This window comes from Giraffa tippelskirchi, chromosome 12 (genome assembly GCF_054371585.1).
Source record: "Giraffa tippelskirchi isolate mGirTip1 chromosome 12, T2T-mGirTip1v1.2.pri, whole genome shotgun sequence".
Taxonomy (NCBI): domain Eukaryota; kingdom Metazoa; phylum Chordata; class Mammalia; order Artiodactyla; family Giraffidae; genus Giraffa; species Giraffa tippelskirchi.
This window is the reverse complement of record NC_137286.1, coordinates 14,102,240-14,127,669: the sequence shown is the minus strand read 5'-3', so window position 1 is coordinate 14,127,669 and position 25,430 is coordinate 14,102,240. Positions and strand designations below refer to the sequence as shown.

Genomic DNA, 25,430 nt, shown 5'->3' with positions numbered 1-25,430 from the left:
CCCGCCCGACGCAGGCGCCGCACAGCCAATCGGCGGCTGCCACACTGCGGCCCGAGCCGGGCTGGGGGGTTGGGACCTCCGGCTGCAGGTCCGCCTGGGCCAGACGCGCGATCGCAGGCTGAGGGTGCGTGGTCGCCGGCACGGTCTACGCAGTCCCCGCCGAGCCCCGACCCTCCTGGCTGCCCCCGCAGCCTTACCTCGTCGCCATGGGCCTCGGCCGCCTAGCGCTGTTCCCGGGCCTGACGCTGCTCCTCGCCGCGGCCAGCCTCGCTGCTGCTTCCGATGTGCTGGAACTCACGGACGACAACTTCGAGAGTCGCATCACCGACACGGGCTCTTCGGGCCTCATGCTCGTCGAGTTCTTCGCTCCCTGGTGAGGCCACTCAGCCGGGGCGGGAGAGGGGCGGCCGGGTGGGCAGGGGGCGAAGGCGCGGGAACGGTTGGGCCTACGCAGCGCCGGCGCCTTCTATCATTCCGGAGAGCCCAGCTGCGGCCGGCAGGTTTTCCGCCCACGGAGACCCGAGCTGCCTCGCCGAGAGCGGAGAAGTCGGTGCTGATCCTCCTGGAAGCGAGAGCCGAGAAGGACAACGCGAAGGCCCCTCTCACGCAGGGCCACATTCTTACCTCGGTGCTCCTGCGGCACTTCCTATTTGCAGAGGGTTTAACCATCCCCACCCCCACCCCCCCAGCTTCGATGGTATCTTTAGAGTTTCTGCGTGAGTCAGTGCTACTGTTTCCATTTTACAGACTAGGCTTAGCGAGGCCTTATATTGGAACCTAACGTTTCACCAAATGCAGAGGCCCTGGGCCCCCAGGGTACTTCCTTTCTTCTTGCCCCAGGCAGCCGTTGGTTTCTAGCCAAGGTGACTCAAGTGGCTGCAGAATGGTCATTTGTGCTTTCTTAAGGCAGGCAGTTATTTTGTCCATCTCCTGGTGCACGCTTTCTTCGTTTAACTGATACTTCTCAGCACCAGCAGAATTCAGTTAGAAAGAGTAGAGGAACAGATTAATTCCACCAGAAGCTGTCTAAATGGTCAGTTTCAATTAGGATTTCTGGAAAATGCCAAAGAAGACCCCAATGAGAAAGTAAGCAGTGTTGGAGAAATACTCCACTTAAGGGTGACTTAACTAGGATGTAAGTTCCTTAGGATACAGCTGACTGGGGGTGGGGGTGGGGAGAAAGCAAATAGAATTTCTGGCCCAGGAAACCTGAATGTTGGCTTTTTTTTTTAACCCCAAGATATTTAGCATAGCAAACAATGATTATCTTAATGCTGGGGACGTCTCAATATAACCATGCTAATTACAGTACTTAATTTTTCTCCTGCCACAGTGACCCTTAATTAAAAACTATTTGTATTCAGAAGTCTAAGTAAAAGAAAGTTAGTGGATAATTTGCATTTACTTCTGTCAGTAACTCTGGTCTTCACTCTACAGGGGCTCTGCCAACTTGAGGGTACACTAGAAGTCCTGTAATGAAGACCGCCTGAACCAGAAGGGTGTGCTTAGCAACACATTTTCAACTTCTGATAGACTTTGCATCTAGGGCATTCCCATGACTAACTGGCAGTACTGATTACACGTCATGCTGCTACTGCTGCTAAGTCGCTTCAGTCGTGTCCGACTCTGTGCGACCCCATAGACGGCAGCCCACCAGGCTCTGCCGTCCCTGGGATTCTCCAGGCAAGAATACTGGAGTGGGTTGCCATTTCCTTCTCCAGTGCATGAAAGGGAAAAGTGAAAGTGAAGTAGCTCAGTCTGTCCGACTCTTAGCGACCCCATGGACTGTAGCCTACCAGGCTCCTCCATCCATGGGATTTTCCAGGCAAGAGTACTGGAGTGGGGTGCCATTGCCTTCTCCGGATTACACGTCATAGGTGGTCTTTATACATCTCTAGAACTCACATTCTCTCAGAAACAACTGGTCCCAATCACATAACAATGCTGTTGACTTTGAGGGGTTGTTCCTGTAATTAGAATGGCTGTATGGAGCTGTATCAAAACTGGGAGGTGCCTCTATGACTACAGGGCTCAATGTGAAGTGAATTGCTGGAGAATTGTGGGCGATCAGACTGTTAGTTTAAAGCAGATTTTTATTTTTACAATTGAGGTGTTCTGTGCTATTTAAGGGCTTCCCTGGGAGCGCTAGTGGTAAAGAACCGGCCTGCCATTGCAGGAGATATGAGAGCCTCCGGTTCGATCCCTGGGTCAGGAAGATCCCCTGGAGGAGGACATGGCAACCCACTCCAGTATTCTTGCCTGGAGAATCCTTTGGACAGAGTAGACTGGTGGGCTACAGTCCATGGAGTTGCAAAGAGTGGGACATGACTGAAGAGACCCAGCATGCATGCACATGCTACTTTAAATTGCTGCATGTGCTTCCCTAAGAACTGCACAGTCCATCGTGCACTAAACTGTCCCTAAAGTTGGGTGGACCTCTGCTGTGGTGTAACCTTTTAACTGGTCTGGAAGGTAAAGAGTCATCCTCCATAATGCCTGCAGGAAGGATCAGTTTGCTGAATGAGTAATTTGGAATCAAGGAAGTCTCCTGTTGATGATGTCCTTATTTCTTCACATTCAGCTATTTTTATTTATTAGTATCTTAGCTGGAAATATTTTCCAGCTGCTATTATTCCTTTGTACTCTTGTTACACGTGAGATAGGAACAGTTAAAGAATCCTTGTTAAGAGTAAAATGGACCTGTTTTGAGCAAGTTGTTTTTCTCATTTGTCTTAGGGTGTTATTTCCACTTTCGTTTTATAAGTGAAAGTGACAGATTTCTTTGCAGCTGATTCTGTAGCCTAATATTTCCATTATGGAGTCACCATCTATGTAATTTGGAAGAATGGGAGTATCTGAATTTCTGTGGGAATAAATAGAACTGTTTAAATGTGATAATTTCTGAAAATTACTGGTCAGTGTGAAGTTTTAAGTCTTCAGCATCTGCATGTGTTGTAGGTTTGTGCCCTGTCTGGGGCAGTAGTAATAATGATACTTGATACTGTGTTTATAGATCTAGAAAAAGCCTCTGTGGATAGTGTAAAGTGGATAGTTAATATTTTTCTTACACTTACTGATTTCTGTCTTCGGAATTCCCTCCCCCTCTCCCACCCCCATTTGGTCTTTTCAATAAGATTTAGCTCCATAGTTAACTTCTTCCTTCTCTGGGCCACTAACTGGTTGCTCCCTCTATTAGGACCTAATAATACTATCTATCACCCCTGCCAGACTGGTGTTTCTACAGGGTTAGGACTATATCAGTTTTTCTTCTGTCAAAAGCTAAAATAGCATATGGCACATTGCAGTCATGAAGTAATGATTGTTGGGTGAATATATGTTGGGATTCCTAATTTAAACTACCTGGATTAGTTGCTAGGTAGCATCCCTGAAGGTGAATGGGATTATTTGTGTTTTAGTATTATCCAGTAGTAGGTGAAAGAAGTAGTGGTAAAACTTGATGATCACCTTCAAAATCCACCTGAATTCCATTCCTGATGAATTTTAAAGAGGCAGTCTCCTCCACTGGAAGTTGTCAGACAGGTCCTCCTGCTGGGTATTTGATGATATTGTGGATAGTAGCGGTGCTTAAGGCAGTAGTTTTCGCTCCCAGCCCAGTCCCTCTGATTATCTCCTGGATTCCCAGAGGAATCATTCAGTAAGTCCCAGAGTGGTGCCTCAGCACAGGGTTTTGGGTTTTTTTTTTTTTAATGCTTAATTGGTATTTTGTAGATGCATCTGTGGTGAGACCCACTGGTCTGGCCTAATTATTTTATACTATTTTTTTCTCTTCAGATGTTTAAAGGTAGCTCAAGTCAAAGTATTCATAAAGTGCTTATAGTGCAGGTAAAAAAAAAAAAAAAAAGTATTCATAAATCTGTTGCCTCAGTCTTTTTGAACAATTACTACATATGTATTCAACAGAAATCTGTTGATACATGTAACACGTTTATTGTCTCATCAAAAAAAAGCCCTTCATAGTTCTCTTGAATGAATCATTCTTACTAGTAATTTTACTTTGCCTCTACTATTCCCTTCTCTAAAATACCCTATCCTGTCCTGTATGAAGCCTTAAATCTTTAAGACCCAGATCAGTTCTTTAATACACATTCACTTTTAACCTTTACACCCATATTATGTTCCCAGAAGCCTAGATTTCTCAGCTAATTTGGTTATGTTATTAAATCAGTTGGAATTTGTGTATTTTTGTTACAACCCACGTGCATGAATTTTTTAATATATTACAGAATACAGAGGATATAATGAGTAATAACATTTTTTATGTCTCACAAAGAGAGAAATGCTACCACTGAAACCATGATGTGATCGCAAGACATATCCCAGTTTCTGATGTTCTGATGCAGTAAAATGTGCATCTGTGAAATACAGTATAAGGAATACCACTAATTCACCACCTGCCCCGTCCATGGGGTCGCTAAGAGTCAGACACGACTGAGCGACTTCACTTTCACTTTTCCCTTTCATGCACTGGAGAAGGAAATGGCAATCCACTCCAGTATTCTTGCCTGGAGAATCCCAGGGACGGCGGAGCCTGATGGGCTGCCGTCTATGGGGTCGCACAGAGTCAGACACGACTGAAGCGACTTAGCAGCAGCAGCAGCCCCGTCTAAAAAATAAAGCAAGTACAGTTGAAGTCCCTTGTGTGCCCTTTCCCCATGTTAATCACTTCCTTGTCCTGAATTTGGTTTTTATCATTTGGTTCTTCTATACTTTGAGTAAATATGTCTGTGACCCTAGTTCAGTTCAGTCACTCAGTCATGTCTGATTCTTTGCAACCCCATGGACTACATGCCAGGCTTCCCTGTCCTTCACCAACTCCCGGAGCTTCCTCAAACTCATGTCCATTGAGTTGGTGATGCCATCCAACCATCTCATCCTCTGTCGTCCCCTTCTCCTACCTTCAATCTTTCCCAGCATCAGAGTCTTTTCCAGGGAGTCAGTTCTTCGCATCAGGTGGCCAAAGTATTGGAACTTCAGCATCAGCCCTTCCAGTGAAGGGTTGATGTCCTTTAGGATTCACTGGTTTGATCTCCTTGCAGTCCAAGGGACTCTCAAGAGTCTTCTCCAACACCACAGTTCAAAAGCATCAATTCTTCAGCAACCCTAAACAACATCTAATGTTATAGTTTTTTTTAATATTACTCTTTTTTTCTATATCAGCTTTCTAATTATTTTTGAGTAGGACTTCTACAGACCTTGAAAATATAAATTATTTTATTTTAAACAAGTTTTGGGGGGCAAAATGTTTCAGGGTTACTTATTCATCCATTACTAAATAAAATGTGACTTTTGGCTATGAAATATATCAGCTCAAATTTCTTCCTTGTTTTCTATTTTTGCTGTCTGTGGGGAGGTCAAAGAACTACGCACCTTCTCTAAGGGATCCCTCTGCAACCTGTTGATTTTTGAAGAGATGATATATAGTGGTGCTAGCTGTGTACTGATGTACTCCTCCCCACATTGCAAGTACAGTGTGCCTAAGGGATTGGTAGGGCTTCTGGGCAGAGGAGCAGGTGTTAATGATGGCCGTCTGGGAAAATACTCTAATTGACATAATGCTTTATCCTCGTCAGCTGTTATAGTCAGGTGAACTGTGTAGCCATAAAAATCAGGCTTGCTTTGTAGGTACATCATTTAGATTCGTCCCCATTATAGGTTATTACAAGATATTGAATATAGTTCCCTGGGCTATACAGTAAGCCCTTGTTTACCATATAGTATTGTGTGTATGTTACTTCCAGACTCCCAGTTTGTCCCCCTACCCCCATTGCACTTTTAATTGAGAAGATAGATGCTATTCTGGACTGAGCCAGTCCTATAGAGTAGATCACAGGCTTGAGATAATAGTACCTTTACTTCTGAGAGATCTGATTAAGCTTATCAGTAGTGGATGTTGTTCAGGTGATGTATTTTCTTTTGGAAGCAGCTATTAGTCAAAAGTAATAGTATAATTTGAAGTCCTTCCTAGAGAAACAAAATTTAACAAACCTATAGGATATATAAGCTTTTTCTTAATATATTTACATAGGTGTGGACACTGCAAAAAGCTTGCCCCAGAGTATGAAGCTGCAGCTACCAGATTAAAAGGAATAGTCCCATTAGCAAAGGTGAGTATAGGCGAATTTTTCATTAAAGGAAACAAAGTATTTTAAATAGTAGTTGGTTAACAATTAACATTGATTTTCTTTGTTCATAATTGCTAAGAAGAGAGAAAACAAGGTTCTGGGCAAATACACAACTGACTATTGATTATGGGTTTGAAAGATTAAAAGTGAAACTAAGGGAAATACTGGCGTAAGAAAAAAGTAAGATATATGGTAAATAAGAATTAAGGGGCAAATATGGAATGTAAAATTACAGTAGACAAGGTTAGAGGAAAATTATCATTGAGTAAATGAGTTCCCTAAATTACTATACGATAGTCACAGTGATTGGAATAGGAAGATGACAAGAGGATGGTAAGTGAGTAACTGGTCAACTGTAAACTTAGTATTTGCTTTTACAGTCAAAGTAATGCTTCCAGAATTTTGTCATTGTTGTGTCGCAAACTCCTAGTTGCTCCAGTCTAAAAGTTCATATCTTACCAGCCTCAAGTAAATAGTTCATACCTATATAGGACTGTTTTTGAAAACTGATTTTTTTTTTTAATTTATTTCTTTGGCTGCACTGGGTTTTAGTTGCCGCATGTGGGATCTAGTTCCCTGACAAGGGATCGAACCCAGGCCTCCAGCATTGGGAGCATGGACCCTTAGCTGCTGGAAGACCAGGGAATTCCTGAAAGCTGCTTTTAATCCTGATGTTCTATGGCAACTTGCCATAGAAAAAAGAGTTCAGTGCTCGCTTCGACAGTACATATACTAAAATTGGAATGATACAGAGAAGATTAGCATGGCCCCTGCACAAGGATGACACCCGTTTTTTTCTTACATTACCACATGTAATATAGATAGCCAACAGGAATTTGCTGTATGGCTCAGGAAACTCAAACAGGGGCTCTGTATCAACCTAGAGGGGTGGGATGGGTAGGGAGATGGGAGGGAGGTTCAAAAGAGAGGGGCTATATGTATACCTATGGCTGATTCATGTTGAGGTTTGACAGAAAACAGCAAAATTCTGTAAAGCAGTTATCCTTCAATAAAAAATAAATTAGAAAAAGTGTTTCTGTCATGATTTTGTTCCTGCCTCCTGTACCTGTAGCCTGTGTAACTGTAGATACATTACTTTTCTGAACTTCAGTTTATGTTAAGGCGTTGAGATCATTCCTCAGAATCTTGTGTAGATTAAATGAGGTAATACATGCAAAGTGCTGGCTGCTTTACTTTGCTTGGAATAAGTAGCTAAATAGATGGAAAATTGTTTTTCATCTTCCTGGTAGGTCTCACTAGATCTGTCTGTCTTGTCATAGTTTAGCCCAGATTCAGACTAGCTCAGGGAGCTTGTTTAAATATCAATACCTTTGCTAGTAACCATTTGTGACTTGTTAAATCAAATTATACCCCACCTGATGGTTATATATCAATCCATACATCCCATTGATGATAATCATTACCAAAGTAAGCCACTATTACTAATTTAGGTAATTTATCTCTCACATATTCTGAGGGATGGGGAAAGGGTAGAAAACATTGCTTTAGACAATATAGACTCCCAGGGTAGAATTTAAGTAGTCATTTGTGCATTTTGTATGAGGCCCAGGAATCTAAATTTTAGAGTTCTTATTAGGTGGTTCTGATGTAGCCAGACCAGCACCAGTGTGCCTTTAAAATCTAGTGTTCTGTGGGATGTGTGTAAAGAATTGCTTGATATTTTGATTTGACCACTCTTTACGTTTTGGGAATGTGGGAAAAGCCTGCAGCAGACTTTTGGATAACAAATGGTTCATGTATTTTCATCTTTAGGTGGATTGTACTGCCAACACAAACACCTGTAATAAGTATGGAGTGAGTGGATATCCAACCCTGAAGATATTTAGAGATGGTGAAGAATCAGGTGCCTATGACGGGCCCAGGACTGCTGGTAAGGAATCTGAATTACGTTTTGGAAACTAAAACTGTTTGGGTCCTCTGTTCTTGGTAGTGGAAACATGACATTTTCTATACAACATACTTAAAAATTCCTCATCTAAGAGGTCAATTTGGACACTTGACAAAAGACTTCTCTAACTGAACAGATTATGTAAGTAATACAGAAAATACTTGAGGTTGATCTATAAGGTTTACCAGGCATTTTTTTATTTGACAAATATTTATTGAGTACTGACTCTGTGATGGATACTCTAGTATGGTGCCCAGAATTTATTGATGAATAAAGCAGCCACGGTTCTCACTCTTGTGATGCTTACATTCTGGGCACACAGCTTTAAAAATATACATATGTAGATAAGCATGTCACATCCATTAGGAGAACTACTACTAAAACAGAAAAGAACAAGTGTTGGCAAGGATGTGGCAAAATTGGAACTCTTGTGCAATGTTGTTGTGAACTTGACATAAAGTGGTGCATGCAGCCACTATTGAAAACAGCACAGCGGTTCCTAAAAAAATAAAAATAGAATTACTGTATGATCCACCAGTTCCACTTCTGAGTATATACTTAAAAGAATTAAAAGGAGAGTTTGGAAGAATTATATATAAATTGTATATAATACAATGGAATATTCAACCTTAAAAAGTTAGTTCTGATGTGCTGTGACGTGGGTGAACCTTGAAGACATGCTAAGTGAGATAAGCCAGTCACAAAAAGACAAATACTATGTCATTCCACTTGATTGAAATTCCTTGAGTAGTCAGTTTCATAGAGACAAAGTAGAATGTGCTTCACAAGGCTGGTGGGGAGTTGTTTATAATGAATATAGTTTCAGTTTTGCAAGATGAAAGCAATTCATTTCTGCAGTCTGGAGTTGAACAACGGTGTGAACGTACTTGATGCCACAGAACTATATACTTTAAAATGGTTAAGATGGCAAATTTTATGCTACGTATATTTTACCACAATGTAAAAAGTGTGTATGCTATATTATTATACACATCAATCTATATGGATAAGATAAATTCAGTTAGCTATAAGAACATTAAAAAGGAGAAAAGTAAAACTGTATGATGTGATAGTGATTTGGGGTGGGAGTACCACATTAGGGAGGTAACCTTTGAGCTGAATTCTAGGAAGGAGCTAGCCATGAGAATATGTGGACCAGAGCTTTCCAGGCAGGGGGAAAACAAGTGCAAAAAGACTCTAAGACATCACTGAGCTTGATGTGTTCAAGGGACAGAAGGACCTTGTGGCTGGAATATAATTAGCAAGGATGACAGGAGAGGTTTGGGAGGTGAGTGGTCTGGCCCTATTGGTAGGGCCCATAATGGATGAGAAAATATATTTTGGACAGTTTTATCTTGAGTCTTAACAATTAACTGGCCATGTTTTACCTTTGTATGATGAAAAGCTAAGAGGAAGGTTCGCTCAGTTTGGGCATTTTAGGTGACGTGGAATTTTTTCAGCATGTATGATTGTTACTTGTACACAAAGCTCTACATAACGTGGCACCTGCCTAACTCGAACATCACCTCAAGACTGTTTCACTTTAGGACTTTTGTCCTGGTTGTGTTCACAGTCTGAAATGATCTTCCCCCATGTTTGCATGACTTGGTTCTTTTTGTCATTCAGATCCTGGCTTAAATTTTACTACCCAGGGAATTCCCTGGTGGTACACTGGTGCTTTCACTGCTGGGACCTGGGTTTAATCCCTGGTCGGGGAACTAAGATTCCACAAACTGGGCAGTATGCCACACCCCGCCAAATTCTCTTTCTAGTTGAATTAATTTGTTACCTGTGCTGGATCTTAGTTGCAACTCATGGACTTCTGAGTTTCAGGATGCATGCGGGATCTAGTTCCCCAACCAGGGATCAAACTCCCTGCATTGGGAGCCCGAGTCATACCCACTGCACTACCAGGAAAGTCCCACTATCTGATAGTTTAAATTGCTTGCTTATTTAGGGATTTAGTTGGGGTCGCACAGAGTTGGACACGACTGAAGTGATTTAGCAGCAATTGGAGATTTACTTATATTGTAAGCTCCGGGAGATCAGTAATAAACTGGTTGCTCAGCACTCCCATTATACCTTTCAGAATTTTAAATACTCAGGGAGAAAAGTAACACTTTTTATCATACCCCTGAGGTAAAGTTCTTTATAATAATTTATATGGTGATATAGTAATTACTGCCCTCTTGCAGGCCAAACAATTGTTACCTGATTCAATGTACCTATTTTTAGAATGTATTCCTTTGCCTTCTGGTTGCTGCACACAGGGTTTTTCTACCTATTGCTGGGGTGCATAGTGCACGGCCTTCTCGGCGCGCAAGCGCAGGGGCTCAGTAGCTGCGGCTCAGTAGCTGCGGCTCTTGGCCCTCAAGCCTGCAGGCTTTAGTAGTTGTGGTGCATGGGCTTAGTTGCTCCTCAGCATGTGGGATCTTCCCAGACACGGAACCAAACCCTTGTCCCCTGCATTGGCAGGTGGATTCTTAACCACTCTACCACCAGAAGATGACATTTTGAGTGAAGACCTAAAGGAGGAAGTGAGGAAGGAAGCCAAGTGGTTATCTGAAAGACTGAGGCAGAGAACAGCATGCACAAGGGCATCATTTATGTTGTTGTAAACACTTTACTACATTACTGGTAGGGATAAAATAAGTACAAGTCTCTTTGGGAGCCAGTTAAACAGTTATAAATGTATGTACTCCTTTTGACCCAGTGAATCCACTTTTAGGAAGTTAGCCTACAGATACACTCAATCATGTGTAAAAGAACATTAATACAAGGTTGTTTATGGCAGTATCATGGCAGCAAGAAATTGGAAACAAACGTTCATCAATTGTGGCTGGTTAAATAAATTATGTTACATCCATACAGTGAAATACTATGTGGCAATAAAGAAGATTGAGATAATTCTTTATGTTTATTGACTTAATTATCTCTAAATTGTGTTAAATGACAAAAACAAAATACAGAACAGCATATGTGTATGCTGCCTTTAGAGGAGCAGAGAAAATATGTCTGGAGGGATATATAAAAAACTGACATGTTATCCTATAGGGAGGAAATTGGGTAACTAGGGACAGGAAGAAAACATCATTGTGTATGTTTTTTAACTTGTCCAACTTTAAATCATGTGAATGGTTGGTTACCTTTCAAAAATTATAAATCTGTGTTGCTATAATCTTTCATCTTGTCTTTTAAGATGGAATTGTCAGCCATCTGAAGAAACAGGCTGGACCAGCTTCAATTCCTCTCAAGACTGAGGAAGAATTTGAAAAGTTCATTAGTGATAAAGATGCTTCTGTGGTGGGTAAGTAGCAAGTTTGATTGTGCCACAAAATCATCAACATGGTTTCAAAAGTCCTCTAAATCTGAGTAAACAATCAAGTTAAAACTGTTTAGGAAACCTTGTGGGCAGTTAAAAGACAACTCGCAGAACTAGGTCAGCAATATTATTAATGTAATATGGGGGAAAAGCGTTTTTTTATTTGAGTGGCTTGGTATTCTTACAGATGTAAAGATTTAATGTCAAAGAACTAAAATAGGAATAGCTTTAGTTTTTCCTATTACTTCTTAAACTCCTGACATTTAACTCAAATAATAATATGACTGAGAATGGGGTTTTAAAGGGGGAGGCTATAGGTAAATGATAAACCTCTGTAGCTGCTATTTTCACAGCTGTAGAAGAATTTACAATTTAATTGAATTGCTGGCATCTGTGTGTATTCTTACGGCAATCTTTGCTTTTTCAGGTGTTATATCCCATTTTTTTTTTTTTTGATTTAAAATTTGAAATATTTCATTTTATTTTATTTTATTTTTTTATAAATGTATTTATTTTAGTTGGGGGCTAATTACTTTACAATATTGTAATAGTTTTTGCCATACATTGACATGAATCAGCCATGGGTTTACATGTCTTCCCCTTCCTGGACCCCCGCCCACCTCCCTCCCCATCCCATCCCATCCCATCCCATCCCATCCCATCCCATCCCATCCCATCCCATCCCATCCCATCCCTCTGGGTCATCCCATTGCCCCGGCCCTGAGCCCTTGTCTCATGCATTGAACATGGAATGGTGTTCTGTTTCACATATGATAATATACATGTTTCAATGCTGTTCTCCCAGAACGTCCCACCCTCACCTTCTCCCTCAGAGTCCATAAAATTGTTCCATGCATCTGTGTCTCTTATTCTGTCTCGCATATAGGGTTATCGTTACCATCTTTCAAATTCCATATATATGCATTAGTATACTGTATTGTTGTTTTTCTTTCTGGCTTACTTCACTCTGTATAATGGGCTCCAGTTTCATCCATCTCAGTAGAACCGATTCAAATGTATTTTTTTTAATGGCTGAGTAATATTCCATTGTGTATATGTACCACAGCTTCCTTATCCATTCGTCTGCTGATGGACATCTAGGTTGCTTCCATGTCCTGGCTATTGCAAACAGTGCTGCGATGAACATTGGGGTACACGCGTCTCTTTCAATTCTGGTTTCCTCGGTGTATATGCCCAGCAGTGGGATTGCTGGGTCATATGGCTTTTTTTTTAAAAATAACTTGAGCCAATTAAACACGTTCTGCATCTTGAGTGTTCTTTGTTTTGTTTTAAATGTTACTGTATAATACATTTGAGTTAAAAACAAATTTAAACGTACAGTCTTGTGCTTCTCTTAATCTCCTCGTTATTAAAATAAAACTGACTTTTTGGCAGTAGAGGATGGTTTATCATTTAAGTTTGACTAAAAGTCACTTCTTATCCAGATTTTATTCATTCTGTGTATGTGTGTGTGTTTTATTTATTTAGGTTGTTCTCCGTCTTTGTTGCTATGCAGACTTTTCTCTAGTTTTTTCTCTAGTTGCAGGGGGTACTCTCTGGTTGAGGTGCAAGGACTTCTCATTGCAGTGTCTTCTCTTGCTGCAGAGCATGGAGTCTAGGGCACTCAGGCTTTAGTAGTTACAGTTCTCAGGCTCCAGAGCGCAGGCTCAGTAATTGTGTTGTACAGGCCTAGCCGCTCTGCGGCATGTGGGATCTTCCTGGCCCAAGGATCGAACCCATGTCCCCTACGTTGTAGGTGGATTCTTTATCTCTTTGCCACCTGGGAAGCCCTGAGTCTGTATTTTTTTACAAGGAGTTAACCATAAGTAGACATTTAATAAACACTTTACTAGATTTGAAGTTCTAAAGATAAAAGACAAATAGAAAAAATATGGTGAATTAATTTACATTTTATTTTGACATACTGCCTTATTTACTCCTCTGACACCTAAAATAGTCCCTGAAGCTCTAAAGAGTTAAGCAATATGCTCAAAATTTTCAACTGTGAAAAACTAGAATTAAGACTTGAACCCTGACAAATTCTCTCCCTCAGCTTCCTCAAGAATGTTTTTTTTTTAAGGGTAGAGAAAGAATTCTTATCCTAAATATTTTGTCAAATATCCTCAGTAGTCATGGCAAAGCAAAACTGATCCTCTTTCCTATCTTGTTTTGCTTATCCATAATAAAGGCTTTGAAGAAGAGAGGAGTTTTAAAGTTTTGAATATGTCTCAGCACTTACTGTTTCTTCCTTGTGTTTGACATTTTCTGTATAGGTTTTTTCAAGGATTTATTCAGTGAAGCTCACTCTGAGTTTCTGAAAGCAGCCAGCAACTTGAGGGATAACTACCGGTTTGCACACACCAATATTGAATCTCTGGTGAACAAATACGATGATGATGGAGAGTAAGTAACTGAGTTGAATGCCCTTGTAGATATGCACCTTGACCAAGTACTATTATGTGAACTGGTGTTTTTATTTTTTATTTTTTTAAGATTATTTTTAATCTTTTGGCCATGCCTCATGGCATATGGGATCTTAGTTTCCTGATCAGGGATCGAACCGAGCTCCCTGGATTGGAAGGTGGAATCCTAACCACTGGACTGGCCTGAACTCGTGGTTTTTAAGCCTAGTTTTTCCAAAAGCTTTATTGAGCACATATTAGGCAGTAAGCTAAGTTCTAGAAACTGTTGCTGCCCTTGAGGGGCATCTAGTAGCAGGAGATAGTAAATATATTTAAAAATACAAGTGTCAGCATTATAGATATTGTGATAGAAATTGGGCAGAGTACCAGAAGTACATAGGAGGGATCGGGAGTAGTATCAGAAAAAAAAAAAATCGTAGAGAAAGTGACTCTTGAGGTGTATCTTGAAAAATAAATTTTTCTGGGCAGGTTATGGTGGGGATAAAGATTATTCCATGTAGAGCATAGAGCAGCAGGAGGGAAGGCCTCGAGATGTGAAATAACCTAGGCGTATTGGAACCTGTATTACTGCTGGAGTATCGTTCATAGATGAGGTCATCATGAAAGGTAAGGTTGGAGAGGTCAGCAGAGACCAAATTAGAGAAGACCTAAGTGCCATACAGAAAAATGTAGATTTTATCTTTTAGACATTTGAGAGCCATTGAAAGTCTTTGAGCTAGAGGGTAATGTGATGAATTTTGTGTTTCAGAGGAAAAGTCACTGGCACTCATATAGTGGAGGTTTGAAGGGGACGGATGGCAAGGCAGTCAAGAGAGTCTAAGGGTGACGCACAAGGAGGTTAAGCTTTACATGCTACACATGGCAGAACTAGGGTGGAACCTTTGCAGCTAGAAGGTCTGTTAGCTTCTAACAGCTAGAAGGTCTGTTGGGCTTAGCCATGAGGCACTACTGCTCATTAAGCACACCGCATATCAGCTTGTTAACCTTAGATTTGTTCACCGTGTCCACCTCTCACACTTGCCATTAAAAGAGGCGATCAGCCTCTGATCAGAAGTCTTATTTAGAAGACCTTATAAGAAGGGTGTCCTAAGGCCTTCATGTGTACCCCAATGCCATATCATCATTAAAGATCACATCTGGAACTGATTGCAATTTTTTGACAGTAGCTGCTCTGAAACTGGTAACTCTGCTTTAAAAAATAAAAGTCTTAGATTTAGATTCTTGGTTGCCCAGCATGTTTGTATTAGGTCCTTTTTCGCTAGTTTCCCTGTATGCTATGAAAATGCCTGTGTTTTAAAATTGACATAAAGTTCATAGTTAATGTTGGAAGAGTTGAGAGGGGGCTATAAGGACTTAAAGGTGCTGACACCTAGCCCCAAACAAGTGATATAACTGTATATGGGTGTGTATGGTATGGAGAGGAGGAATGAATGAAGGAGAAGCAAAAGCAAGAGGCAAAATATTAATGGTTAGAATAGTGATATTTTCTGGGAATGTTTGTATTAGATGTAAATCTGTGACTCAACCAAATTGAGGTTCGGTGTTAGCTGAATAAAAGGCTAGAAAGTAAAAGAATTTCCTTCAAATGTTCAGTGGAATGAGGAAAACTTGGCTTAGGGAGAGAGGCAAAGTAGTCCCAGCAAGGGAAAATTATGTAAACTGGGTTTACTGGGATAGAGAAATCTAGAACCAAAAAATTTCTAATGAACTCAACCCAAACATTATCTATAATCATATAGAATTATACGTATAGAATTTATATAACTGGAAGGGATCTTAACTATATTTTCTCTGTTGAAGTAATTTACTTACTGTATGGGAAAGTTGAATTTTCAGGGAGAGTGTCAGGGCAAGGTACCTTCCAATAAGAGCAAGTTCTACTTTCTGTTATTTGTACGTATTAGGGCTTTGGGGTAAGTTAGGTACTTTTTTCTATTGTTTTTAAAGGTTTGGAAATTGTCTACTCTAACCCCCTTTTGTACTGATATAAAAGCTGAAGCCCAGAAGAATTAAACTGATACCTGGCCCAAGATCTTTGAAGTTAGTTGGTAGCACAAGAATTAGAACTAAGGTCTCCTAACTTCCCAACCTAGGTTTATTAAAACCAGTTATTGCACTTGAGGTTAAAGTGGTTAGCTCCTTAGCATTGATGAGAGGATCATGTTGCCAGGGCTGTGGTCCCAGAAAAAAGTCCTTATGTGCTTAAATGGTGATGGTAGAAGTGGCAGCAAGTGTAGACAGTCTGAGCTTTAAATAATAAAAGATGGGAGATAGTTCTTCTGCTGTACCTACTAAGTTTTGTTTTTGTTTTTTTTTAAAGGGGTATCACCTTGTTTCGTCCTTCCCATCTGACAAACAAGTTTGAAGACAGGACTGTGGCATATACAGAACAGAAAATGACCAGTGGGAAGATTAAAAGATTTATTCAGGAAAACATGTGAGTACCTCTTTATACTTTTTTTGGCATTTCTTGGCTTCATTTTAGTTTTTTTTGTCTTAGTTATTAAGCATACTATCAGTTACTTAATTTCATAATATAGATAAAAACCTGCCAAATTTGATAATGGATTCTGTCATTTCAGTTTTGGTATCTGCCCTCACATGACAGAAGACAATAAAGATTTACTACAGGGCAAGGATTTACTTATCGCTTACTATGATGTGGACTATGAAAAGAATGCTAAAGGTTCCAACTACTGGAGAAACAGGTAATAAGAATAATTTTTCCCCTTTGTAGACAAGTTTACGCAGTACATAAACAGTTTCTTCTAACTATCCTGTTACCATGTGTGATCATTTGAAGCTATAAAGACAAATGAACTATTTCCAAAAACTATTGGGCATACCTTCATAGGTGTTCCTTTGCCTTATGACACAGCTGATTCCTGCCCTCCCGGAAAAGATGCAAATGCCGTCTAATATGTCCTTTAACACATTGTGCTTTGTTGCCCATCGAGACTCTCGGTGCACTTTATCCTTAGAGGTTTTCTTTTTGGGTTAGTTATTAATGCCTGCAGTATTTTATATTATATAATATTGCAACATTCAGTGGGAATGGACTGTTTGGTTGGATACCACCAGTTTGGCAGTGAAGTTCAGTAAGACATTGGAGTATGCCAAATCCTACATCAGTGCACAAGAGCACAAGTTCAGACTGATTCCAGAGGGCTGCAGGGACTGTTAAATGTTGCTTTCTGCTTTGTTGCTTCTTGGTTTCAGAAGTGCTTTACCATCGTGGTGGTACTCTTGGCATAAATCTCCCTTTTTTCCCACAGAGTGATGATGGTGGCAAAGAAATTCCTGGATGCTGGAAAGAAACTCCATTTTGCTGTAGCTAGCCGCAAAACCTTTAGCCATGAACTTTCTGATTTTGGCTTGGAAAGCACTACTGGAGAGATTCCTGTTGTTGCTGTCAGAACCGCAAAAGGAGAGAAGTTTGTCATGCAGGAGGAGTTCTCGTGAGTTACAAGTTAGCGTGGGTTTGGGATTTCATTCTGCAGAGACACCGTTAAAAAGCCTTTGACGCTACTGAGGATGTATAAAGAAGAACATTGGAATGTGAAGCTAGGTTAAGACCCATGACTATTGTTTTTCTCAATTAATTAGTTATAGATATTTCAAGGATCATGATTCTTAATAAATTTTGAAAAGCAAAAAAGATGGCAGCTTGGAATTCGTACATGACTGTTTCCACCCTGCCATTAAATAGAGTAGATAGAGAACACTAGATAGCCTCTTTGAGACTGACGTAATTTCAGACCAAACCAGTCCCGTCCCATCCCTACAGAATGTCTTTTTTTCTTAGAATACCACATTGGCCTAAAGTAAGCTCAGGAAATTGGAGACATCTTAAGACAAAACCAGACAGTTTTGACCATTACCTTCTGAGACTTCGGGAGATTAAAACAAGAGAAAATTTTCCTGTGAGTGAAGCCAGTAAAACAAGATACCATAAATAGGCACTGTTCTCCAGAGCAACAAAGTAAGACCTGCTTCTTTTGCAGAATTGAGTTTCCAGAAGGACCGATGTGTTCTTTCTCTGACCTTTCTAATCCACAAAGAACACACTAGAAATTGCAAGAAGGTGGTGGTTTCTTGTTCAGTCTGTAGTTCTGCATATTGAGAAATGAGGGCTCCCTCTTTTTTTTTTTAACTTCCAGTTACTTCCTAGCCTTGAAACTTAAGCTAAAACAGAAACAACGAAGCTAAAGTGGAAACTATTCTAAAAAATTGCCTTTAGTTCTCTCATTGGTGGGAGTATGTTAACAAGCTCATCCTTGTCTTTCTAATATCAGGCGTGATGGCAAGGCTCTTGAGAGATTCCTGCAGGATTACTTTGACGGCAACCTGAAGAGATACCTGAAGTCTGAGCCTATCCCAGAGAGCAATGATGGGCCTGTAAAGGTGAGGTGCTCACAGTGTCCCCAAGCCTCTACACAGCTGCCTCTCCTCGTGTTTTTATTCCCAAAATGCTGGGTCTAAGTGAAGACGAGGTTGGCTATTGAATTCTGTTTTTGTTTGTCCTTACCTCTCTCATCATAAATTAAGCATTGGCAGTGCTCATAATGCTTAATTGGGGCAAGAGAATTTTCTGATACTTGTATTAGGGCTCAGTGACTCTTGGGGACAGAACAAGCTAACCCCTGAGAGTAGTTTTAAGATTGTTGCTGTAAGATGATTTTAAGGAAGAGCTGGGTAGCGTCTGTTTCCTGTGACTTCTTGAACTAGTCTGACAGGTGACAGACACGGGAGTGAGTTGCTTTCTGGGGAATGGTAATATCTTAATAAAGCCTGGTAAGTGCAAGTTGGGTTTCAATAATGTATTTTCAGTGGCAACACAACAAATTTGAGAGGGATTGAGTCCAGAAACAAATACAGCTCATGAATGTATTCAACTGGCCTTACCAACTAGAGAATCTTCTGTGTTTTCCAGGTAGTGGTAGCAGAGAATTTTGATGAAATAGTGAATAATGAAAATAAAGACGTGCTGATTGAGTTTTATGCTCCTTGGTGTGGTCACTGTAAGAATCTGGAGCCTAAGTATAAAGAACTGGGAGAGAAGGTAAGTGTGAACTATATTATAAAGTTGAATTTGAGTTGGAAGTTAGCATTGGCTATTGATTAATAGTTACCCTAACTAGTTCAGAACTTACGCACTGGTGGATTTTCTTTCAGCTATCTCATGTGTACTGTCTCCTGACTGCACTCTGAGCCTACTTAGTGCCTTAGATACCTGCTTTAACTTTCCACTCCTCAGATTTGTTCTAGATTATGCTTAAAAGTACCTTGGCTTCTGAATTTGGTAATGGCTTATATGAATTCATTATATTCCTCCATCTTAAATCATTTGTCTTAGCTGATGTCTTACTTAGGCCAGGTAATTTTGCAAGTGTCTGTATATAGTCTTAATATGTAGGAACCAAGAGAGAAAAAGGGAGTTTATGGGAAGTTTGATACTTGTGAAAGTATCACTACTCTTTCCATCTCAGTAGCAAAACCTATCCAGCTGTTAATGGTTTTAAGTCCTAAATTGACTGTGTCCCTCTGTCACTGAAAACTTGAAACTTAAAGACCTAACCTTTTTATTAATAGCTGAGAAAAGATCCAAATATTGTCATAGCCAAGATGGATGCTACAGCCAATGATGTGCCTTCTCCATATGAAGTCAGAGGGTAAGTAGATTAAAAACTAGTAAAAGTGTCTAGGCAATTAATAGGAAAAAGTGAGCTTGTAAACCATTTCTGTATTGGGCATGGTTTGGAGAGTCCTCATATTCCAATTGAACACAGAACCACCAGTGCCTTCCTGGCTTAAAGTTTCTGCAGCATGGGCCCTCATGACTGCCCCAGACCTTGTGAGCTTTCATATTCCTGTGTTCTAATAGGATGTAACCTCATCACTGATGGACAATAGTATCTGGTCAGATTAGAAATCATGAAGAGAAGTTATTCCTAGAAACAGTTATTAGGGAAGTATATGTTAGAGTTACTCTGAAATCTGAAATTCATCAACTCTTTTCTTTTCCCAGTTTTCCTACCATCTACTTCTCTCCAGCCAACAAGAAGCAAAATCCAAAGAAATATGAAGTAAGTGCATTGTCTCATCTCCCCACAAATACAGACACACACATACAGATCCAGTTCTTTAACTGAGTTTATATAACTGGAAACTCAACTCTCATGGTCAATATATGTGGTTGCCAATGTGCTTTTTAAAATACGAAAGGCTTCCTATTCGGGGGGGGGGAGAAAATCCACAGTTTTTTAAAAGGTTTAATTTTCAGAGTTATCTTTCTGTTTTCAGGGTGGCCGTGAATTAAGTGATTTTATTAGCTATCTAAAGCGAGAGGCTACAAACCCCCCTGTAATTCAAGAAGAAAAACCCAAGAAGAAGAAGAAGGCACAGGAGGATCTCTAAAGCAGCAGCCAAACCACACTTTGTCAAAGGACTTTTCCACCAGAGATGGGAAAACCAATGGGGAGGACTGGGACCCGTATGGAATTACTGTCTCTCAGGGCTGAGAGGGCAGAATGGTTATAATCTGAATCCTGTTAAATTTTCTCTAAACTGTTTCTTAGCTGCACTGTTTATGAAAATACCAGAACCAGTTTATGTTTGTGGTTTTGGGAAAAATTATTTGTGTTGGGGGGGAATGTTGTGGGGGTGGGGGGAATTGAGTTGGGGGGTTATTTTCTAATTTTTTTTGTACATTTGGAACAGTGACAATAAATGCGCCCCCTTTATACTGTCTTTTCTCCATGAGGTGGGGAACCAGAGGTTCTTTAGACCAGCACTGTTCAGTAGAACTTTCTGCTATGATAGAAATGTTCTGTAAGCTTCATTGCCCAATACCTATTCCTGTTGAGCATTTGAAACGTAGCTAGAACCATATTTTAGATTTTCATTAAATAGTTAGTGTAGGGCGAGTAACTACCATGATGGTCTGTACAGCTGTCTGCACTGGGTCCATAGTTAATCACCTGCAAATCCTTTCCAAATTTCATCTCCTTCTATCCTTATGTGTTTATTGCACAGGACCCTAGCCTGATGATTAGAACAGGTGAAGGACCTTTCTTGGGCTGTTTCTGGCCCGCCCATGCCCTAAGGTTGGGTTGCTATTTATCCTTGCCATGCAGCTGAGCATGTTTATACTTCCCAAGGGCTATTCTCTGCCCAGAAATGCCCTGTGTGAGTGTGTCATCAGGTGGGGTTCATTCAAGCTGTTTCAGGAATTGCTGACACTACTGGGTACAGCTCCCTCCTCCAAAGCCCAGGGTGTGGTCATTAACTTCCTTCTCCAGTGGAAACGGGAAAGGCAGTATCATTCCTGGTTGTGAGTGAAATAACCACTTTCTTATGCAGCAGTGAGGAACAAAAAGGATAGGACTGGGAAAAGAATTGAATCATTTCCCTCTTCCTTTTTTGGGTAAATCCAAATCCTATCCACAGTTATAGTTTTGAGTTATTGGATAATTCTAGATAGGAGCCCTAGTTGTAGGTGATCCTCATCCTCCATGTCTGGAGAAGGAGAGTTTACTAACGTTCCTAACACTGAGGGCCCAGGTTTGATCTCTGTCTTCAGGGAACTAGATCCCACATGCTGCAACTGAGAGTTCACATGCCACAACCAAGACTCAGCACAGTCAAAGAAAATAATATGTTTTTTTTTAAAAAAAAAGACCTGGGCTGGGATCTAAGGCTCTAATTTTTTTAGAAAGCCCCAGAAGTGGTTCATACATACAAGCAAGGGTGAGAACCACTACCTTGGAGGATTTAAGGAAAACATAAACTTGACACAGAAGCAATCAGTTTTAATTTTTTTAGCCATGTTTGTAAGAGAATTCACTTCTAGTACATGGGTAACACCCAAGCCCTTTCCCATTGTATCCTGTTGTATTACAAGTTCCTTTAGCTTTGTTACCAAAGGTTTTTTCAGGGAGGCTACTAGGTAAATTCTAATGTTCTCAAGGTATCTTGTCTTGGAAATGGTGTAATTTCTCAGGATTTGAAAATGACTTGGCTGAACTAAAGGTGGAGAAGCCAAGCCTCTGGTACTTTTCCTAGTTTTTAGTTACTGGATAACTCCTGGGCACAGCTGTGGAGTCTTGGCACTGTGCCCATGTCCTAAAAATTTAAATATGGTAATAATGAAAACCAAACCTCAAGAACCTAGAGCAGCTCTCCTACTTGCCATTATGGACTCAGCAATACAAAGAGCAGACAACTGTCCTCTTAGTTAATAGCTGCTTTTTTCTTTCATATCACACTAGGGTAAAGAGCCATGCGTCAGCTTCAGCTGCCCCTGTTCTTTTCCTCAAACTCCAAGATGAGACCTTTGATGTGGGACAGTTTCTGATGCAAGTACTCACAGCGGCGCTTCTCTTCCCTGTAACCTGGGTACCGCTGCAGAGAAAAAGCACCCATGTCAAAAGAAAAAAGTTAATTCTGCCTTCTTGCTACCATTCCCAGGCCCGGTCTTACCTTCCTGAACTTTTTATATTCCTGGACTATCTTTTCTTCCAGCACCTGAAACAGAAAAAGCACCAAGTTTAACCTTGAGGAAAAATCTCCAGCTCTCTTAGGGACTAAAGTAACTTCTCATTCTACCAAATTATGCAGACTACTTTTTCTCTCAAAACAGAATTGGTTGTCATTGAACAAACACACTTATGGGCAATTAGCAGGGAGTTTATGGCCCTTTCAAGTAGAACTTGAAAGCCAGCCTGGGTTCATCCAGTCCTTACCTTGTGTTCTGGAGTTCCTCGCTGAACATTGTTCATCTCAGCTGCCAGCTCTATGAACCTTTGGCTTGCAGCCCCAACACGAGCATGGAGGATGCGATATTCGGCATAATCTGTCTCAAAGTCCTGCTCATAAGCATGTTGCTGTTCTGCACTGTGGATGGCCCTGTATTGCCTGCCAGGAGCAGAGTGTTGTCACCATCAGTATCATTGACCCCCAAAGCTTCCAGCTCCCAGGAATGCACAAGGCTTGATAAAATTGGAAATGGCAAGGGACTCACAGGAGGTAATCTGGTACTTCTTCAGGGGTTGGGGATTCAGAATCTAGAAAGGAAACAAGACATGAAGGGGATGATAACGCTTTTTTTTCCCCCTCCCCACTATGGCAGTTTCACCCTCTCTAACTCACCTGCTTGAACTGAGGGACTGTGTTCCAGCCTGGGACCCATGTCTTCATCTTTATCTTCTTGCTCCCAATCTTCCTCCTGTAAGTCCTGACTGGGCAGTCCTTGTAGGGGACTTGGAGCCAGAGTTCTGAGCCTCTTTTGTTTTAGTTCTACCATAGCTGCAGGTGCTGGACGTTTCTGTTGAGAACATATCTCGGGAACATAAACAGTAAGCCAGAAGCCTCCTATTCTGCCCTCTCGAAAATTACTTCCATACAATGAGCTCTGGGAGCATGAAAATGATAAGCTCTCAGTTTAAAAATGTTAGCCTCATTGGACACAACTCTTAGAAAAACCCTTGCTATTACAACTTACCTTGTCCAAATGTTTCTGGCTAGCAGAGGGAGGCAGTGCCTGATCAGGATCTCTGTTTAGAAGAAGGGTCTGGTTCCTAGGAGAAGGAATAGGGAGAGATCAAGCCCAGGGTAGGAAGAAGGGCTCCATCTCTTATCACAGCGTTTAGAGTGGCGATTAGAGGAGACTACCAGAGCTTCCTGGGTTAGTCCCACCCTGCCCCAAGTACCTCACTTCCCACTGTGCCATGTGTTCCCTCGAGGATCCTGGGAGTGACTGTCCTTGGCTGCTTGCCAGTGGATCTGGCACCTGGCAGGGAAAGTGGCAGGGACACATGGCTCCCTAGGCTTCAGGCTTTGCCCCACCTTATCCTAACTCCCTGCACTTTCTAGCCTCACCTCTTCTAGTGCCATCTGTGACTGTGAAATTGTGTCTCCTTCAGGATAGTCTCCCACATTCTGCCAGCTCTCTCGATCCCTGGCACCTTCAGTCCGATTGTGTCTCTGAACTGAAGATGGAGCTGGGATAGAATCCATAGCTGCCCAAATCGTGAGGCGCTCCCTGAGTGGACCCAGGCAGTGGAGGCGGTTAGGCCCAGACCTGGGAAAAGGTGGTTAAAAAAACAAAAACATAAAGCAGGAGGGTGGAGAACTTTTAAGGAACTGAGGACATCCCCTTCCCTGACTTACCACAAATTTTTACCTGCTACCCATTTTCCTTACCTGCCTAGGCGTTGGCACACAAGGTCCAAGCCTGGACCACCAGGGCCTTCCTGGCCACACTGAGATACTATGAAGGAAAAGAGGCAGGACCAGTGGGGACCTGGGAGCCTCAGGTACTGTGGGTGAAAGGAGACAGTAAACCCCATGAAAGTCAGTTCCTCCTCCTCAACCAATGCTGTTCCTCCCTTAGCCAGCCAAGACTGAAGATGGGTCTCATGGGGCTCATTAGCACACGAGGTGCAGCTGGGCCTGAGTTCCTCAGGAGGTTAAGTCGCCTCAGTGTCTTCAACCGCAGCCTCTTGGGACCAACCCCAGCAGCCCCGATTTCCCCCATTTTGGGTTCAGTTCTTGAAACCTCATCAGACCGTGACTGCCCTCAGCCTCCCGCCCTGACGGTCCCTTCCTGGAGCCCATGTCTGTTCTCCCTGCATTTCACCTCCACACACCCAAGACCCGCGCTTACCCCTCGGTTGCCTTGGAAAGCAATCACTGGCCGAACCTGCGGGCAGAGCACAGACTTGAGCCAAGAGCAGCAGGATCCAGGATCCGGCGTCGGGAGCCCGGGGTGGGGGGACTTGCCTAGCGGGCTTCATTTGGAGAGGTGGGGAGGCCAGAGCCCGAGGACGCTGCTCTCCACTCCCAGGTCCTTTCGCCGGGGTCGCCGGCTGAGACCCGACCTCCCGAGAGGCAGGGGATAGAGAGGATGGGGCCCGGGCCAGCCGTACCTGTTGCCGTTGACACTCTTGCAGCGCCCGCAGCGCCGCGTCGTTGAGCCTGAGCAGTAGGAGGCTGGTCCGGGCAGCCGGGGTGAAGCACAGCTGGAGCTTCCCACTCAGAAGCTCCTGGGGTCCCTCCATGGCTGCGAGGTTCAGGGGCAGGTAGAGCGGGAGCCACAGACCCGGGCCACTACCACCTCGGCTGTGCAGGGCTGGGCTGGCTCACCCGGGCACCCAGGTAGGCCCCGCCCTCGGCCGGGACCCCACCCCCCGGACCCACCCACAGCCGGCACCACACCAGGGATTTCCCAGTCGCCGGGGGCGGCAACTCGCTCTCCGCCAGATGTTAGCAGCACCAATCCCAGCGGTTTTTTCTTGGATGGGCGGGCAGCTCTTTGGGCTTTCGGAAGAGGCTCTCCCAGTTCCGGAGAGAAAGTCTGCGGCCAGCTTCAGACGCCTCACCCGAGTCCCCAGTCCTGCCTGAGTTTTTCTACCTAACCTGAACTCAAGAGCTGCGGTCTCTAAGTGAAGCTGAACCTGCAACCCCCTAGAGGGTTTTAGATGCAGAAGGGCGGGAGATAGAGACTGGTTGCTGGGCGGGGCCAGCTCATCACGCCAAGAGCCCCAAGGAACCAGAGGAGGGCAGACCCGAGGGGCGATTCCCGAGGCCAGCACCTGGTGTAGCCCTTTGGCTTTTCCCAGCCAGCGGTACTG

General features: G+C 42.3%; 2 protein-coding genes and 1 non-coding gene across 4 annotated transcripts; 2 read left to right on the top strand and 1 right to left on the bottom strand.

Annotated features, from left to right (window-relative positions):
- Positions 1-101: 101 nt before the first annotated feature.
- Positions 102-20,540, top strand: PDIA3 (protein disulfide isomerase family A member 3). The gene is made up of 13 exons (XM_081548328.1): positions 102-373; positions 6,047-6,125; positions 7,917-8,034; positions 11,252-11,359; positions 13,648-13,777; positions 16,118-16,234; positions 16,380-16,505; positions 17,073-17,255; positions 18,093-18,201; positions 18,731-18,859; positions 19,390-19,469; positions 19,826-19,883; positions 20,101-20,540. Exons 1-13 carry the CDS (start codon positions 207-209, stop codon positions 20,212-20,214), a joined length of 1,518 nt encoding a protein of 505 aa, XP_081404454.1. The 5' UTR covers positions 102-206; the 3' UTR covers positions 20,215-20,540.
- Positions 6,852-6,959, top strand: LOC145530631 (U6 spliceosomal RNA). The gene has a single exon (XR_014071948.1). It is a non-coding gene; the product is annotated as a U6 spliceosomal RNA (small nuclear RNA).
- Positions 20,541-21,587: 1,047 nt separating the features above from the next.
- Positions 21,588-24,922, bottom strand: ELL3 (elongation factor for RNA polymerase II 3). Of its 2 annotated transcripts, none has more exons than XM_081548330.1 (11): positions 24,726-24,922; positions 24,464-24,499; positions 24,001-24,116; positions 23,664-23,878; positions 23,508-23,580; positions 23,300-23,375; positions 22,948-23,122; positions 22,820-22,862; positions 22,542-22,713; positions 22,279-22,323; positions 21,588-22,200 (listed from the first exon to the last, which is right to left on the bottom strand). In XM_081548330.1, the coding sequence occupies exons 1-11, from the start codon at positions 24,855-24,857 to the stop codon at positions 22,090-22,092; spliced, it is 1,194 nt and encodes a 397-aa protein (XP_081404456.1). In that variant the 5' UTR covers positions 24,858-24,922; the 3' UTR covers positions 21,588-22,089. The 2 variants fall into 2 exon arrangements, with proteins under 2 accessions (XP_081404456.1, XP_081404455.1); XM_081548329.1 differs by having other exon boundaries at positions 23,508-23,587; positions 23,677-23,878.
- Between the last annotated feature and the right edge of the window lie 508 nt (positions 24,923-25,430).

Excerpts from the sequence above, each read along its gene's own strand:
- PDIA3 (XM_081548328.1), top strand. The coding sequence starts at position 207 with ATGGGCCTCGGCCGCCTAGCGCTGTTCCCGGGCCTGACGCTGCTCCTC. Across the intron at positions 6,126-7,916 it reads GAATAGTCCCATTAGCAAAG|GTGGATTGTACTGCCAACAC; the intron begins GTGAGTATAGGC and ends TTTCATCTTTAG. Across the intron at positions 16,506-17,072 it reads TCCAACTACTGGAGAAACAG|AGTGATGATGGTGGCAAAGA; the intron begins GTAATAAGAATA and ends TTTTTCCCACAG.
- ELL3 (XM_081548330.1), bottom strand. The coding sequence starts at position 24,857 with ATGGAGGGACCCCAGGAGCTTCTGAGTGGGAAGCTCCAGCTGTGCTTC. Across the intron at positions 23,123-23,299 it reads GCCAGAAACATTTGGACAAG|AAACGTCCAGCACCTGCAGC; the intron begins GTAAGTTGTAAT and ends TGTTCTCAACAG. Across the intron at positions 22,201-22,278 it reads AATATAAAAAGTTCAGGAAG|CGGTACCCAGGTTACAGGGA; the intron begins GTAAGACCGGGC and ends TTTTCTCTGCAG.